We start from the raw sequence: 18,883 nt of genomic DNA, 5'->3' as shown, positions 1-18,883 counted from the left end.
CCATGTCAAGTTACGTTAAACAAATGTGCCAACGTCGGGGTGAGAGGAAATGAAGCGGCGTCTCCTCCTCCTCTCTCAGGTTGTCTGAATGTTGACACTCACTGCAAACTTTGTTTCAGCTGCAGACTTTATCACCTGAACTTTGAAATCTGCAGCATAGCTCTTTGTTTTATTTTGGCCAGTATTTTCACTTGTGTTACACTAGGAGTTGTGTTTTAGCATAGAAGTGTTTTTACTTTTTTGACGGTACAATATAATATCTTTAGTTGAGTCAAGAGCGCCATCTTACGTTAGTGACTACTCGACAAAATGACTGTAAATATACACATATAAGTTGCTTCACTATATAAGTCGCAGGACAAGCCAGAGGAAATGAAAAGTCTGACTTATAGTGTACAAAATACAGTAGATTTGTATTTGTAGTTCTGAAATATTTAGAGTTAATTTTTACAATATCAACACACTTTTGAGTTTATAAATTTAGTCACTACACTGTAGAAATCATTAGGTTACAATTATTATTAGGTGCCAAATAAAGAACCACTCTACCAACAGAAGATTGTGTAACAGCTAGTTAATTGATGTACACTGGTTTTATTGAATGATTCACATCTGTACCCATGTGGAATTGGGACTTGAAGAAATCAGCAGTTTTTGAATATGATTTAATATGATTTGAAGTTCATTGCGTCAGATACCTACTACCTTGCTGTTAGCCCCAAATCCTGAGTCTGTATTATTCTTTCTCCTCAGATCACCATCACTGATCAAGGTGTTCCCCCAAAATCCACCACCGTCCGCGTCATCGTCCAAGTCCTTGATGAGAATGACAACAGGCCGTTGTTCCTTGAGAAGATCTACAAAATCCAACTCCCTGAGCGGGAAAGGCCAGAGAAAGAGAGAGCCATGAAGAAAGACCCAGTGTATCGGGTCATCGCATCAGACCGTGACGAGGGCCCTAACGCTGAAATCTCTTACAGCATTGAGGAAGGAGACGAACATGGGAAGTTCTTTATTGAGCCCAAGACTGGCCTGGTTTCATCCAAGAAGTTCTCTGCTGCTGGAGAATATGAAATTCTTACGGTATGCATCCAACCCTAGGTTTTCATCATGTCATCAGCCTGATTTCTCAATGACCAGTAAAATTTTAAACTGTACTTCCCCCATAATATTTTCTAAGTGCATTCTTCGACCTCCCCCCTTTTCAGATTTTGTCTTTTAAAATGCAGGGAAAAGTCTCTCAATGAGAGACCAGAAGTTAATTGGTCAACACACATAATGTTGGCCCGAAGATGTATTAAAATATTATTTGCAAAAGCATTTACTTTAAATTTTAGGCAACATGTTGCAAGCATTAGCCAACAAAGCTGTCTTAGTTAGCAAGAGCCAAATCTGTTATTCATTGTATCTGTTTGTTTCATTGTCTCAGGGTTCAGCATCATGACATTTGTTTTTAATAGTGTATTAGGATTACTGGAAAACACGTGTATTACATGTGAAAATAAATGTTGCTTGTCAGTCTTCCACCTGTGAGGCAAAAAGCAAGAATTTACCTGTAGGTTAGTTATCTCACTTGGCTGTTAAAACCGCTGTCATGCATTTAGTGGTGATACCTAACACTTATCTTTTTATCCAGATTTATGTCTCTTGTTTTGTGTTTGTGCTGCCAGAAGACACTGCTTACCACAGTTTACAGTAATTAAGTCCTCACAAAAGGTTGAATTACAAAAGAACACAACACAAAAAGTTTTTTGTTATTCAGAGTACAAGAGTTCTTTGCCTTATGGACAGCTCAGAGTACAGAAACACTTTTACAGTTGAAACACAACCTGTCCTGTGAGTTTGTGCCTATTTATCAATGCACTGTGTATACAATTTGCTGTATACCGTAATAAATTGCACCAGAATATGTCGGCAGTCATTCCAGACTTTGTTACCTGCAGCTTGAAATCTGCAATATAGCTCTTTCTTTTTGACATTTTCACCTATGTTACACTAGGAGTTATAGTTTAGCATAATAATTTATAATGAGTTATAATTTAGTTTAGCATGAACCTAAGCGTTTTAATTGCGCTTTAGCGCTTTAATTGAGTCAAGTGTGTCAAGAGTGCATTCTGAAACTAGCGACTGCTTGACAAAATGAGTGTAAATAAATATAAGTCACTTTTTTGTGTAAGTCGCAGGACAAGCCTAAGCAGGAAAATATGGATCTATTTCTGCTTTTTTTATTAATAATCATTAAAACACAAGTCATACTATATTTACTTCAGGCAGGGGATCCACTTTAGAGTTGTATAGAAAGTCGTGTGCAACAAAAATGCTGTGTAACACTGTGTAACACTCTTGGATTCTCTGCCCCTTTCTTAGATTAAAGCTGTTGACAATGGGCGTCCTCAGAAATCCTCCACTTGTCGCCTGCATATTGAGTGGATTCCCAAACCAGAATTGCCAGCTGATGCAGCTCCCCTGCTGTTTGAGGAGTCCCCTTTTACTTTCTCTGTAATGGAAAGCGATCCTGTGGCACATATGGTGGGCGTTGTTGCCACCGAGTCCTCTGATGTTCCTGTGTGGTTTGAAATCACAGGTACTGACTGTTTATGCATCGCTGTCACGTGTGTGCATATTTATTGTAATGTTTGGAAATGCTCTGATGGAAGAAAACCTTTAGGACTAACATGGTGTGGAATGTAATATTGCTGAGCAATATGGAAAGAAACACCATTTATAGGCCATGTTTTCAAATATATTAGGCATCTGTCATTACAGTGCAAGCAAATTTTAAAAGCCATTTTCTGGTAGTAGCTCTGGTATAGTTTCTCTGCCGTGCAGCAGGCTCACAAGTCAAAACACAGTAAATACATATTAGGTCGAATTTTGTTTTACCATATAAAAATGATTATGCCATAGAAATTGTTTGTAAGAACATTGAAAATCGTCAGAGAATGAGGCAGAGACAGTACAACTAAAACATAAAAGGTATGTCAAGTGTAAGCTATCAGGGCAGATAACAACAACTAGCTTGGGCGATAGCTAAAACTACCTAAATTGAAAAATGCCAACCAACATTTTTTAAAATTTTGTTTCTTATTTCATTAAACAAGATTTTCGCTAAATCCAGTCATTATGAAGAAACAAAGTAAATCTCTTGCTAAAGCTGCCTAGATTAGTAGAATAACAGTGACTGCGATCACAGCTTTTGGGTAGATTTAATATTGTGGTTAGGCTACCTAAAAATTAATTACATTTTATTACTCATTTTACCATAAGAATCAAAACCACAATTAGCATTAGTTGATTGTATTGTTGCACCGTAAATAGTTAAATTAAATTTTTCTTTAAAACTAGATGCCAGACAGAGCACAGCAGCATGTGCATTTTTGGGTCTTAGATGAATTTAAGTATTAAGGTTTGTGTTTTGAAGTGTTCATCCTCTATTGAATGTGTTTTTACTTATGCTAAGCACCATGTGCATGAGAAGACAAATTGACTGCCTTCAACAATGCTTGCCTCTTCACCCTTCCTCCCAACCTGTCCTCCCTCTAATCAATGTCTCACTGACATGTCTTTTTTCCTTTCTTCTCTTTTTCTGTGCTTTCCTACTGCTTTCCTCTTTTCTCTGGAATGTTCTGTTTGGTTGGATTAATGCAAGGCGGCATAGAGGATACTGAGATGTTTTACATCCTTCAGATGACTTGTGACCACAACTGTACAGCAGAAGGTAGCTGCTGTGATCTCCCGATAGGCTGTGCTGTGTTAAGAGCTCATCCTGCATTGTGTGTTGTGTGTGCTGCTGGCTGTGTTGAATTGTGTTGTGAGTCTGGATTGATGTTGTGCCACATTGTTCCCCATAAAACTGTGACCTGATTTAGAGTCTTATAAGGGCCAGGAAAATGTCCTCTTCTTACCTTGTGTGAATTAGTGCTTCATTTTATATCCACTGTTAAATGGTTTATTCCTGAGAGTTATGATTTTACCATTTGCATTTATTTCTATTTTTCTGTTGTGAGACTATGTTCACTTGCATGAAATAGCTATTATGTGTACTGATAAACATCATCAACATCAGTGTATATGCTTATATCATGTAGTGTATCTTTTCATAATTATATTCAACATCAGCAGAAAACTGATGTTTGTATGTTTCTCCCATTTAGTGTTTGTGGAACCTTGTTACATGCACATAACTGAGTGATAAATTGTCACTAATGTTTTGTCCTTCCTTGTTGTTTGTACAAAAAAATTATTCCACAGGTGGTAATTATGACAGCCGCTTTGACGTGGGCAAGGCCAGTGGAACCTTGATTGTAGCGCGGCCCCTGAACGCTGAGCAGAAATCAAATTACAATCTGACCGTGGAAGCCACAGATGGGACACGAACTGTCAGCACCCAGGTAATTGAAACAGTAATGAAACGGTTGGAAGCTGATGAGGCAGTTGTCATGGTTCTGTTTTTCTCATGTGAGAAATAGCAGGAGGAAATGGAAGGGTAATGAGTGAAGCAGTGGCCAAACTGTCTTGTTTGTTGGGGTATGTTTATAGTGTGGTGCTATCGTGTGCTTAAGTGGCCAGGCAGAATAGCCGTTTATAGGTTTGAGTCTCCTTACATACTCACTTGACCAGACTTCTAGCTGTATAATGCTGCTTGGAAACAATCTGACAGATAATGCAAAAAGTATGGAAGATATAGAAGTAAGACTGCCATAATAAGAAGTCTTTGTACATTCTTCGGTCCTGCCTGTTGAGCTGTATTTTTGACTCACACAAATGATGATAAAATTGTGCCACAGTGTTTGTTGTGGACAGGGAAATACAATACATCTTTTCTACTATTTGAAACAGTAACTTTACTCTCCTCCATCCAAGTATGGTACACAGAAAGTTAAAGTGGAAGAACAGTTTTTACAAACTTTGCCACCATTACTGTCATGTAGTGTATTCATACTGCAGAGCCTAAGATGAGCTTAATAAGCATAAAAGTTATACCATGTTGGTTATGGAGAATATTAAATTATTGATTCAAAAGTAAGTGATTGTTTAGGGCCATAACAAACTTTGGCACTTACCTGGGATTCAGTCCTAAACTGAATTCAAATGAAAAGGTTGTGGAGGTTTGTTGTCGAGTTCTCTTCTACACAGTGGTACCTGTGATAACACATTTTGTGTCCTTGAGATGGAGCAAACACGTTGAATGTGTTTCCTTCCTTATTACTGGTTAATCCTGATTTTTAAAAAAAAACTGCAGTAAACAGAATGTCATAGGAATGACAAGATTTCCAAGACTGTTGATGTTCTGGCAGGCAGATTTTTTTGAACTTCTGACAGACCCATGCTAACTCCACTCTGATCCTATCTTGGCTATAGGTTTAAGTTTACTGTAGAGACATAAGTAGGGTGTCACTCTTCTCAGCTGACTAATATAGCAAAAGGGCATATACCTTAAAAGAAAGAATGTAAATTATTGTATTGCAAAATTTCAAAAATCAATTTTCTAAACCGCTGTACGGGGTTGTTAGCATTCCTTCTCTTTTGTTCTCTATGATCTCAATTGGGTATTGAGGTCCAGGAATCTTCCACTGTCTCATTCCTGACGCCGGGCTGCTGTGATGACGATACCGTCTAGCAAGGTTTTTTTTTTTTAGGTGCATTCTTTAACCTCCTCTACTCCTTTGCTGTGTCTCTCTCTGAACCTGTGAACCTTCTTTTACGTTTCTCCATGAGGAGCAGATGGCTTTAGTCTTTTCTAAATTAACTCTGAATAGCTTTATATGTTAAAGATATAGAGTATGCCCATGTGTGTCAACTGAAAAGATGCATTAGAGAAGAAATTGAAAGGTCCCATCAACCATATGACCATAAACCACATATATGAGGCAGTATTAGTATTAGTGGAATAAAAAATTCTTCCAAAGAACTTTCAAAGGAGCATTTTAATATGTTAATATGCTAATTTAATCCAACTTGCATATATCTGGCTCCCAAGCTCAACTGCCATCATAAAAGCTTTAAAGCATGCCAGTTGTCTTTAGTTTTTGTTCAGATGGTCATGCCTTGTCCGCGAGATTTTGAACAGTTTTACATGGTAGTTTGGGTCATATGGGATGTGGCATTCAAAATGATTTGTCCTTTGTCCTCAAAGCGGAGCTTCAGAGAACTGTAGAAAGAATCTATTTGTTGTCACTCTGGATGAATAAAGCCTTTCATCATCTAGCTGCTGTGCTCCATTGAGCCTTGGATGAAGCGCTGCCTTCACTGGCATTTTGCAGCTCATCCATAGAAGCAGCAAGTCCTTTAGTTTAATGCAGAACCTTAAAAACTGCCACAGAGTATCTGTTTTCACAGCCATGATTTTCTCCCCGTAAAACACTCCCTTAAAGACCAGGCAACACACGCTTATTTTAAAGCCTCTCAGCAATTCCACATGCAGTGACATTTTAAGTAAAATTAACCACATTCAAGGGTAACCTATTCAAAAGGTCTATTTCTCAGTGGGGCAGCATGGTGGCTGATTGGTTAGCACTGTTGCCTCACAGTAAGACGGTCCTGGGTTCGCAACACGGCCTTTCTGTGTGGAGTTTGCATGTTCTCCCTGTGCTTGCGTGGGTTTTCTCCAGGTACTCTGGTTTCCTCCCACAGTCCAAAAACATGTATGTCAGGTTGATTGGTGACTCTAAATTGCCCATAGGAGTGAGTGTGAGTGTGTGAGGTTGTTTGTCTCTATGTGGCCCTGTGATGGACTGGTGACCTGTCCAGGGTGGACCCCTACCTTCCACCCCAAAGAGAGCTGGGATAGGCTCCAGCAGATCCCTGTGACTCTGGTTAAGGAATAAGCAGGTAGAGAAAATGGATGTATGGATGGATAATTCTCAGTGGGGCTCGATTCTCAGTGAGGTTGACTGTACTAAAGCCTTTCATATTACAGCATGATTGTATTGTTTTCAGGCTGAAATAACATTATATAAGATTATGTCATGACATTTCATTTACAGGAATTTTAAAGACTGCATCACAAATTCACATACAGTATATATATTTTAAGTGGTAGTAGAGTTTAGAGCGTGGCATAAGAGAATATTACAAAGTTGGTTGTCATCGGCCCATGATGTATTTGATTGTTGTTAACCCTGGCAGTAAAGGCTAATGTCCCGAAGAATATACTCAGGTAACAATCTTGTGTAATATAGTCACTACTTTTAATTTTATTGTACAGATCCCAGTGGTTTACTGTACAAATAGCTGGATGATCAGCTTTGTGAATTCCGTATCTATAAACCATCACAGCACTGTTAAACCATAGTTCATTGTTTCTCTTTACTGAATGTATATGCTCCATAAAATACACTAAGTGATGTTATCTGAAAAATGAATACACTGTTTGCAGAGAGAGATTATTGCAATAACCCAGATTTGGTTGGCTAGTAGCTTCATATGACGTGTATTTGAAATATTGCATATAGCACCAGGTGGTTGACTTGCACATAATTTAGGGAACCCCTAAATGTCCTGAGGATTTAGAATGCAGTGTGCTTCAACATGTTTCGGTGTTTTGGCTACTAACTTGTTTATCTGATAACATTGTTCAGCACTGATAGTATTTCCTATGTTAACGGGGGATTTAACAGAAACTATAAATGCTCTTCTTGATAGGAAGTGTGTGTTTTTTGCACATGTGTGTAATCAGGGCTAAGATTTTGAAAAAGCTTTGTCAAACCACCCTGAAATTTATAAATTGTCCATCCAAAGCAAGTGTACAGTCAATTAATATTAATGCCTTAGTTGATCCACCTGATTTTGCACTATAAGGATTAACCATCGAACACATGAAGAAATATGAAAATCTGTAGTTCACATGAACCACAACATTATGGTGAGTTATCAGTTTTCCTTGTCTGAGCTTGTAATGCTAAATGAATCAAAGAATAGAATTTGAATAGGTAGGAACAGGCAAACAAGTCATTAAACGTTTGTTGTTGAGCATGATTTTGTTTTCTCTGTGGGCACTGTGTTGTTTACCTTTAAAACCAGTACAACAGACTTTTTTACCTGATCACACACATGCAGTGCACCTCGTGAAAGCTTGAAGTTGGACTTATCTGTTCCTCAAATCAAAGTCATGTGGAAGCTGTGCTGCCAGACGGGCTGGCCTATTTTCTCTCTCCTGGAATGTTTCTCTCTTTGTCTCTCTCCCTCTAGCCCTCTTTGTCTTTCTTTCTGGTTTTTCCCTCTGATTTTCAAAAATCTCCACAATTATTGGCCAGGCATGCAGGGATGATGATTATTCTGTTTGGGTAAAATGAAGTGCAAACAAGAGAGCTGGACCTCTGTGGGTAGTGGGCTGTGTTAATCCTGTTTTGGGAACATGTTCAAATACTTGGTGCCAGTGCCCTTCCTTTGCCCAGAACCTGCCACTTGGCAGGGGGGCTTCCTCTACTACACATGGCACAGGAGGACAATGAGCACAATAAGCACTCCTGTGTATCCTGTTCTGGAAACCATACAAAAGGTGTTCCTTTATTCAGAAGGCACGGATCTGTTTGTGTTCTCTTAAGCACACCTTTGTTCTTAAATTACAGTGACAAACTGTGAGCTGAAAATTGAAAACAATTTTAAATCTGATATCAGTATGAAGGATCCTGGTCAGTAGGAGGGATATGGAAAATAGCCATTCTGCTGGGTGATCGTTGTAGCTCTATGAAGGTGTCTCTGAAGGCTCAGCTGATATAGGCATGGGGTGCCACATTCCGGCTCAGGCACTTCGTAGGCAGGAGCTGCGCCAACAAGGCAGCCTTGACAGCTTCCCAGCTTCCCTTCCCCCACCTTCAGTTAAATGACATCTTCGCTTGGCCATGTAGAAGTACCACAAGCTGTGGTACAAACTACATACAGTCTGTTCCTGGTCTCTTTTGTTGCTTGGATCTCAAAGACTCTCCTTGTGTCACTCAAAGGTTCACCTAACTCATTAGTATGTTTTTCTTGCCTTCTGTATCAAATCTATTTGTTGTAACTAGTGCTTTCTTTCTTTGATGTATCAGCATTATCAGCACTATCTTTTGTTTGTGTATTTCTTTTATTTTCACCCACAATCTATGTTTTCTAAATTTGACCATTTCCCCTTAGCTTTCTTTGGTTTCTCACTGTCACTTCTCTTGCTTACTCTCATCTCACCCTCACATCACTTTTTTCCTTTAGTATTTCCATCTGTCACGTCTGTCTCAGTCCCAATCTTGTTCCTCCTCAGCATTCCCTGAGGAAGCCATATACAAAGACTACAGAGTTTTTCTTCTACATCAACATTTCTGCTGCAGTCAGGCTATATCATGCTGCTTTGTGATGTTTGGGGGCAAAGTTCCTTTGAAGTGTTGTAGAGACTCCTTGCAAAGGGAAAGGCAAGTTTGTGTGCGGGGGGGGGGGGGGGGGGGGCCTGAATGGCCTTTTGTGTGCTTTCTAAACCATCTAAAACAGTGCATTGTGGATAGATGGGTATAGTACAGACCAGGTTCTATTCCTTTCTCCTTCTTGACAGCACTATCAGCCCTTGCCACCTTACTCACTATTCACAAGACATGTTATCTGGCACTGCCCAGATTGAGACACATTGGACAGCATCTCTGTGTGGATGTGTGAGGGGAGGTGAACAATTTATGACTCTGGGTGTGGAGGTGCATACATGTGCATCTGTGTGTGTAAAAGATGGGTTGTGGTGCTATATGATGTCTTTCAAGACATGAGAGGACATACTTGGAATAAAACCAATATCAGGATTTCAGTGTGGTCTCATAGGAAAAGTGTATTTATTTTACATTATGCTTCCTAGTTAGCAATGGTGCACGGTTGCTCATGACACATGACTTGTGGCAAACAGCCAGCCTACAGCACTGACAGACAGCATGCAGCCCAGTGCTCCCCCTTCAAGATGACATCTGTGAGCCTCAGCAGCATTGCCAACATCACAGCACACAGCAGATTGTAAATGTTATCAGTCCTGTCAGGTTGAGTCTATATTTGTCACCGATATAGTCTTATAGGGCCTAACAAACAATATTATGACTAAAAATGTCAGTGGGTAGTTGTGTTGACCAGAGATAACAAGAGATTTGGTCAGAATGTTTGTAAATATAGTCCTCTTTACTTTTTTGCATCAAACAGCTCAGCTTCACCCATTTACTTACGGGACACCACCCCCTGGTGTCTGGTATGCAGGTGTCTAAGCTAGGCTGATCCCTTTGTTCTCCATGTTTGGCAACGGTAGAAGCCCCTCACTGGTCTGGAAAGCAGAGATGGAATTCCAGCAGCTCTCCATAATCCTCCGTCGGAAGTCCAGTAGACGAGTGGCTGGTGTTGATAAAACATGCGCCCGGTGGAATTTTACAGTTTGGGGATATTTGATGTGTCGGGAAATGAGCACTGCACTTCGCTGTTCAAAGCAAGAAGCTTGCATGGATACAAATTTGTTCCATGGAGTCTGAATAGTTGTTGGAGAATACAGGAGAAGAAAGTGTAATCCAAAAAAACAGTAACACAATTATAGATTTAGCCACCCTAAAAATTTTATTACTTTTAGGCATGTTGTTATGCTATTGTCATTGGACCTATCACTTTTTAATCACCTGGTCCTTTGGCAAGCTCAGAATTCAGCATTGATTTATTTTTTTCAGTTTTTCACAGCAGTACCAAGTGGCCATTCAGTTAAAATATTGCTTTTCCCATCATATGTATTGATCTTTTCTATGTCTACACAACATTACTTATTACTGAAGAACGTGGATGATGGTTTTGAAGAACTTACAGCGTGTGTATGTGTGTGTGTGTGTGTGTGTGTGTGTGGGTGCAGATGGAAAGTTCGAGAGAGTGAAAATAAAGATAGAAGGAAAATGAACACATCTTTTTACCTTCTGTATGCACTGGATTATTTTGCAGCATTCCTAAATAAATGTAGACATACTATACTGTACTCTTAATTAATATGTGATTTGTGTGTTTGTACATGTAAACCTACCTGTGCTGACTATCACTTGCAAAAACCAAGCCTTGGTTGAATTACCCTGTGTTTTTTATGAAATAAATCTAGAGTAACTTGGAATACTAGATTTATCTTGACTGACTCAAGCATCCAGTACCAAATTTGAAAAGGCTCATACAAATTTCAAAATTGTTTTTCATCTTAATTGCCAGGTATATTTTTAAATATAAAAAATGATTCTAAGTAGAATTAATTGAATATAAGACTTTGGTTGGGTGTAAATATTCTCTACAATTTATTTTTCTCCTTAGGTACTTATCCGTGTCATTGACACCAACAACCACCGGCCACAGTTCTCTCAGCAGGCGTATGTTGTAAATATCCCTGAAGACAAACCAGAAGGCACTGAGGTCCTGCAGATCAGCGCAGCGGACAGAGATGATAAGAACAAATTGACCTTTACACTCCTGAGCAGTACTGATCCCTACAGCCTGAGGAAGTTCCGACTAGATCCAGGAACTGGCATGCTGTACACTGCTGAGCGACTGGACCACGAGACTATGCATCGTCACATCCTCACTGTCATGGTATGAATCAATGAACAATGTTAGTGTAACAGTAGTTTTAAAATGAATAAAAAAGTTCATTCGTATGTTGTAATGGAGTTTATTTTCCTATACCCGTGAAATGAAGATAAGCTTGTCTCTATGCGTCTTAAAATTTGAATGCTGTGCTATTTTATTATGTTACTATTCAGGAATTAATTATCCCCTGAGGGCCTTCATGCTCTTGTGTATCTGTTTTAAATTCCTTTCTTCCTCCATACATTTCAATTTTTTTTCTTCTCTAGGTTCGAGACCAGGACATCCCAGTAAAGAGGAATCTTGTGCGTGTTATTGTCAATGTGGATGACACCAATGACAATGCACCGTGGTTTATAGGGACACCTTACTCAGGTCGTGTGTTTGAATCTGCTGCTGTAGGCTCGGCTGTGCTGCAGGTCACAGCTCTTGACAAAGACAAAGGCTATAATGCAGAGGTTGTCTACAGCATTGAATCTGGTAAATGCACCCAAATTGCAATGTTGAGCCAAAGTTTCCCCAGTTGTTTTTTTTTCTCATAGCACAAAGCCCTCATTGTAAAACCATGCAAGCTTGTAAAAATGTATGCGTCATCTTGAATTCTACTGCCCACTGGATCTTGAATGAATGAAATACTTTACAAAAATTAGGGAATCAGTGAAAACTGCTTAGAGGACCTCCAAATATGTAGGAGATGGGCAGATCCCCCTCAGACATTTACACAATGGGTTGTTCCTACAGTATGCTGTTATATGAGAACAAGAAACATGCACCAGTTAGCTTTTTTTCAATACATACATATTTGAAATAACTTAGATGACTTCATGTTATTGAATTGTTGGTTGCGTTGGAAAAAATATGCTGAATATTATATTCCAGATGCTCCTCAAACATACATGCTCCTTGTACATCACATAGCAAACTGAAATTGTTTTTCCATGTATGTTCTGTATTAGTTTCCAGACATATATAACAAGCAGCCACATAAACATTTTTTTTTTGTCTTCTTTATAGGAAATGTTGCAAACTCATTTGCCATCGATCCTGTTCTTGGGACAATTACAGTGGCCAAAGAGCTGGATCGCAACAGCAAGAGCATGTTTGAACTCATTGTTAAAGCTTCTGATAATGGAATGCCTCCACTGTCAACTACAGCCAATGTACACATTGTCGTAACAATTTCTGACAATGCAGCCCCAAGATTCACTGAAAAGGAGTTCTCAGCAGATGTCAGTGAATTGGCCCATCCTGGAACTTTTGTGAGTTTGGTCACAGCCATCAGCCAGTCATCTGTTTTCTATCAAATAAAAGATGGCAACATCAACAATGCATTTGATATAAACCCAAACTCTGGAGTAGTTGTGACCCAGAGAGCTTTAGATTATGAGACCATCTCTCAATATAAACTGATCATCCAGGGCACCAACATGGCTGGATTTTCCAGCAACACAACACTTTTGATTCATCTTAAGGATGAAAATGACAATGCCCCAGTCTTTCTCCAGAGGGAATTCAAAGGCATAATCAGTGAGTCAGCTCCCATAAACAGTGTTGTTCTGACCCATGAAAACACTCCTTTTGTTATTCGCGCCTCTGATGTTGATTGTGACCAGAATGCTATTCTCATCTATCAAATTGTTGAACCTTTTGCACACAACTATTTTGTCATTGACTCAAGCACCGGAGCAATCAGAATCACAACAGCTTTGGATTACGAAGAGAGAAGTGTTTTCCGTTTCACAGTCCAAGTCCATGATCTAGGAATACCACGTCTGTTTGCAGAACAGGCAGCTAACGTGACCATTGAAGTCATTGACGTTAACGACTGCTCACCAGTTTTTAGCCAAGAAGTGTATGAGACAATCATCACAGTTCCAACATACAAAGGTGTGGAAGTCATTAAAGTCAATGCCACAGATTTAGATTCTGCACCTAACTCAAAACTTCTCTTCTCCATCTCTGAAGGAAATATTGGTGATAAATTTAAAATGGATCCAGTCACAGGCATAATCTCTGTTCAGAATGTCACACAATTGAGGAGCCGATATGAATTAAAGATTAGGGTGTCAGATGGTAGATTTGCCACCATTGCTACAGTGAAGATTATTGTAAAGGAAAACAAGGAGACCAAGCTGAGGTTCACCAGGGAGTCCTACAAAGCTTATGTCCAAGAAAACTCTTTTGAGAAGAAAACACTGGCAGTCATTGCTGCTGTTGGGAACCAGGTGAATGAACCTTTGTTCTATAAAATTTTGAACCCTGACAGCAGGTTTGAAATCAGTCGCACTTCTGGAGTAATTTCAACAACTGGGATTCCATTTGATCGTGAGGTACAGGACACATTTGATATTGTTGTTGTGGTTACCAGAGGAGACAAATCTGAAGATGAGGCTCATGTTTTATTAACTGTGACAGTGGAAGATATGAATGACAACAAACCTATGTTTGTGAATCTTCCCTATCATGCCCTGGTCCAGATGGATGCAGAAGAAGGCCATGTAATCCGGCAGGTCACAGCAGTTGACAAAGATATTGGTCCAAATGCAGATATTCATTATTACATAAAGGAACATCAGGAGCACTTTCAAATTAGCCCATCTGGTGAAATCTCCCTTAAGAAGAAATTTGAAAAAGAATCGCTTGATACAGACTTTGTCATCATTGTTATTGCAAAGGATAATGGAGAGCCAGCACTCTCGGCTGAAGCGGAAGTGCCAATCACAGTGGTGAACAAAGCAATGCCTGTATTTGAGAGGCCCTTTTATAGCATTGAAATCCCTGAAAACATTCAGTTACACACACCTGTGCTTCATGTACAGGCAAATGATTCTGAAGGCCCTCGTATTGTATATACCATCTCTGAGGGTGATCCTTTCAAACAGTTCTCAATTGATTTCAACACAGGTGTTATTCATGTAATTCAGCCCTTGGACTTTGAGACACATCCTGCTTATAAGTTAAATGTAAGAGCCACAGATTCTTTGACTGGAGCACACTCAGATGTGTTCGTTGATATCATATTGGAAGATGTAAATGATAACGCCCCTGTCTTCCTGTCAAGGTCCTACTATGCCAGTATTTCTGAGGCCTCTGTCATTGGAACATCAGTTTTGCAAGTTAACATCAAAGATTCTGATACTGGTAATAACCAAAAAGTATTCTTTCAGTTGGTTGAGGAAAAGGGGAAGAATTCAGATTATTTCGTTGTAGATCGTGACACAGGGATCATCACTACAGCTCAAATACTTGATCATGAGGAGATCCAGCAGCATAAGTTCAGAGTCCGGGCAGTGGATGGAGGAGTTCCAGCCCTCTCCAGTGATGTAACTGTGACAGTAGACGTTAGTGACCTAAATGACAATGCACCAACATTTAGTGAACACACTTACAAAACTACTATCAGCGAATTGGCCCCACGTGGACACTTCATCACCCAAGTCCAAGCATCAGATGCTGACAGCACAGACTCAAATCAGCTGGAATTCTCAATTATATCCGGAAATGAAGATCAGAGCTTTGCCATAGACAAACACACAGGTGCCATCACCATTTCCAACCATCGGAGGACACATATGCAACCTCTTTACAACCTTAATGTATCAGCATCTGATGGTGTTTTCAGAAACTCAGCTCTTGTTATTGTCACAGTTATTGGTGCCAACTTCCACAACCCCACCTTTTCTCAGGTGGACTACGTTGTAGAGCTTCTTGAAAACTCACCTGTTGGTACCTTGGTGGCAGAAGCAAAGGCAACAGATGATGATGAAGGCATTTATGGGCAAATAACCTACCATATCGTAAATGACTTTGCAAAAAGCAAGTTCTCTGTCAATGAAAATGGGGAGATTTTCACTTTAGAGAGCCTTGATCGTGAAAATGCCATAGACAAGGTTATTCCAATTTCTCTTATGGCTAAAGATGGTGGTGGAAAAGTAGGCTTTTGTATTGTCAATGTCATTCTAACAGATGTCAATGACAACGCCCCACAATTCAGGGCAGCTGAGTACAAAGCCACTATTTCGTCAGATGTCCCAAGGGGAACCTCTGTGGTTAAAATTGCTGCTTCAGACATGGATGAGGGAAGCAATGCTGACATTGAGTATTCAGTTGAAGCAGATGTTGAAAATGTTGAGGAAAACTTTGAAATCCATCCAACATCTGGAGTCATTACCACCAAAGAAAGTCTTATTGGGCTTGAGAACGAGCTCTATGCATTCTTTGTTCGGGCAAAGGACACTGGGAACCCACCCAAACATTCAGTTGTGCAGGTTTACATCAGGATTGTCGCACCAGAGACTCCCATTCCCAAGTTTTCTGAACCACATTACCGGTATACAATTGCTGAAGACCTTCCCATTGGCACAGAGATTGATGTGATACAGGCAGAAAGTGAGCAACCAGTCATCTACAGTCTTGTGAAGGGCAACACTCCTGAGAGCAATGAAGACGAGGTGTTTGTTATAGACAGAGACAGTGGAACGCTCAAACTTCAGAAAAACCTCGACCATGAGACTACCAAATGGTACCAACTCACTTTGCTTGCCCAAACCAAGCATGAGAACTATGAGGTAGTGGCATCTGTAAATATAAACATCCAAGTTAAAGACCTTAATGACAACAAGCCTGTGTTTGAATCATACCCATATGAGGCCGTTGTTGTAGAGAACCTACCAAGTGGGGCTCAGGTGATCCAAGTCAAAGCCACTGACCAAGACTCTGGAACCAATGGACATGTTGTTTACAGCCTCGATCCAAAGCAGAACCTGCAGGAAATCTCTGAGCTTTTTGCTATCAATAGCGAAACTGGATGGGTGACCACTTTAAAAGAGCTAGACCGTGAAAAGATGAATAAATACACCATTGATGTCCTAGCCACAGACCAAGGCGACAAAGTCCAACATGCTACTGGCACTAGAGTGGAGGTTACAGTTGCTGATGTGAACGATAATCCACCACGCTTTACTGCAGAGATCTACAAAGGCACAGTCAGTGAAGATGACCCTCCTCCCAGTGGGGTGATCGCTATCCTCAGCACTACAGATGATGATTCTGAAGACATCAATAAACAAGTGAACTACTTCATCACAGGTGGGCATTTATTATTTTGTGAAACAAATGGTTATTAAGCCCAGAGAGTTTACTCCCTACTCCTTTGTGTGTAAGTTTTCCATAAACAGGGCTTAGGGGGGATTATCCACTTATGCCACTTAATATGATGATAATATCTCATCTTTGAAATATTGCACAGCCCTATTAACTGTTAGGAGTCACAGTTATCACCAAAACTTCCCAAGCTCTAGGCAAATATTTAGGTCGTGATAATACAGAAATGTGAATAATATCTGAATAATGTTCTGAAATAGACTGGTGCTCATTAGCAAGTGTAAATAACTATGCAAAGTCTGAAAATATAAAGAAGAATTAGAAACCAGTGCTAACATTGGTTGATGTTGATTTCAGTTTCTTGGTTTGCAGTTTGCAGTTACTTGTGTGCCAGACACACTTTATTTAGAAGTTAGGATTTTCTTTGTGAAGTGGGCATAAACACTCCAAATAATGATTTCAGTGATTATTAATTGACAGTAGAGTTCACATTTGAAGGTATATCCTTATCCTTGTGTCTTTTCAATGGCTCAGGCTGCTTCCTGTTTTCTTGTTTCAGAGCTACAGATCATTCTAAAGCAGTATATTTTTTTAACAGGGGGAGATCCACTTGGCCAGTTTGCCATTGAACACATTCAGAATGAATGGAAGGTCTCTGTCAGGAAGCCCCTGGACCGTGAAGAGAAGGACAATTATCTCCTCAACATTACTGCCAGTGATGGCATCTTCACTGCCAAAGCCATTGTAGAGGTTAAGGTGCTGGATGCCAATGACAATAGTCCTGTGTGTGAAAAGGTAAAGTTGTTTTTTATGACAGTATTGTAATTTTAGCTTGTTGTGAATTTTCCTTCCTGGCATTAACTTTTATTTATTCCTCTTCCATTTTACTCTTACTCTATCTGTCCCTCAGTCCATGTATAGTGAGACTGTGCCAGAGGACTCCCCTGCTGGCAGACTCATCTTGCAGGTCTCTGCCATAGATGATGACATCCGATCAAATGCCCAAATCTCTTACGAGCTCCAAGGAGTTGGATCAGAATTATTTGTCATTGAATCAGATACAGGTATGTATCTATGTGGTAACAGGAATTTTTAGGAGCATTGTGTTATGTTCATGTTCAATGAAAACATGACCTAAAATACTTAGCAGTACATTTTATAAGATCACTTTTCCTTTTCTTTCCTTTCCTTTTTATTTCTTTATGAAGCCATCTGTGTCCATTGCCACAGAGTTAGATTTCATTCCAGCTGTGTTGCTGCTTATTCTGAACATTATGAAGCAGTATGTGGGACATTCATATTAAAGTCGCTCTTGGCCCTCTGCTTTGAGCCACAGAGTCAAAAAGATAGCTCAGCATGACAGCACTCTTACATTTTATACTTTAAAGATTGGAGAGTTTGTAATCTCCTGCAAAATGTAATGTGTTTATATTTGAGTTTCTGTGTGTACGAATCATTATCAGCCATGGAGGGGGCAAGCCAGCTTTCTTCTGCCCACTTATTATTTACATATTCATGTTTAAAAGAGACAAAAACATTTCCCTGCAGGGCAACTGAAAAATCCAATGTAGCACTAAAATACAGAGTTGTACACTTAAGTTGAATTTATGACTACTATACTTCTTGCCTGCAAAGAATTTCTTTTGAGAGACCCACTTCATCTGGCTGCTGGGGTGAAAAAGGAAAGAATAAAGAAAAGAAAAACAATACGATATAATCACCACCATCCTATTTTTGAAATGAACAGAAAGTAAATGCATGAAAGAACCACACAAACTAAGCAAGTAGATTTAAACAACTATACATCACCTAATGTAATGGAAAAGCTTAATATGCTGAGAGTGGCAGCGAAGCAGATAAAAAGGCGACACTTCCATTCAGCTGCCTTTTGCCATCCATCAATATTGAGTTTCCAGCAGCAGCACTTTGGTTATGGAGAGGGAATGCTAGTTTTTTCGCTGCAGACAAGTAGGATCATTGAAGATGAGGACAGCCAAGAGGCTCCAGAGTTCCAAAGTGGTTGTGGTAACGTTGGCTGCCTCACATCCCAGGACACTTCCAAGCTGCTCTTAGCTGCCATCTCTGATGTTTTCCTTCACTGCACTGCTCTCTTTCCCTTTCTCTTCCTCCTCTTGTGCTTCAATTACTTATTTATTCCTCTCTCTTCTCTCTTAAAAGCCATTAGTTGTTTGGATGCTTTTTGCTTGGTTAGTAGATAGTTGACAAGGGTGTTACATTACTT

The 18,883-nt window shown here is 39.7% G+C and overlaps 1 protein-coding gene across 3 annotated transcripts in view; it reads left to right on the top strand.

Annotated features, from left to right (window-relative positions):
* Positions 1 to 18,883, top strand: part of fat1a (FAT atypical cadherin 1a) — a 70,533-nt gene that overhangs the window by 32,238 nt on the left and 19,412 nt on the right. For all 3 annotated transcript variants that reach the window (XM_026302897.2, XM_026302898.2, XM_026302896.2), the window contains exons 5-12: positions 754 to 1,083; positions 2,368 to 2,584; positions 4,252 to 4,391; positions 11,269 to 11,544; positions 11,808 to 12,018; positions 12,553 to 16,626; positions 17,240 to 17,436; positions 17,552 to 17,705. In XM_026302897.2, coding sequence (XP_026158682.1) covers positions 754 to 1,083; positions 2,368 to 2,584; positions 4,252 to 4,391; positions 11,269 to 11,544; positions 11,808 to 12,018; positions 12,553 to 16,626; positions 17,240 to 17,436; positions 17,552 to 17,705 — 5,599 coding nt within the window. The remainder of the gene's footprint in view (positions 1 to 753; positions 1,084 to 2,367; positions 2,585 to 4,251; positions 4,392 to 11,268; positions 11,545 to 11,807; positions 12,019 to 12,552; positions 16,627 to 17,239; positions 17,437 to 17,551; positions 17,706 to 18,883) is intronic.

The sequence above is a fragment of the Mastacembelus armatus genome, chromosome 1 (assembly GCF_900324485.2).
Source record: "Mastacembelus armatus chromosome 1, fMasArm1.2, whole genome shotgun sequence".
Lineage (NCBI taxonomy): Eukaryota > Metazoa > Chordata > Actinopteri > Synbranchiformes > Mastacembelidae > Mastacembelus > Mastacembelus armatus.
This window is presented reverse-complemented; position numbering and strand designations above follow the sequence as displayed.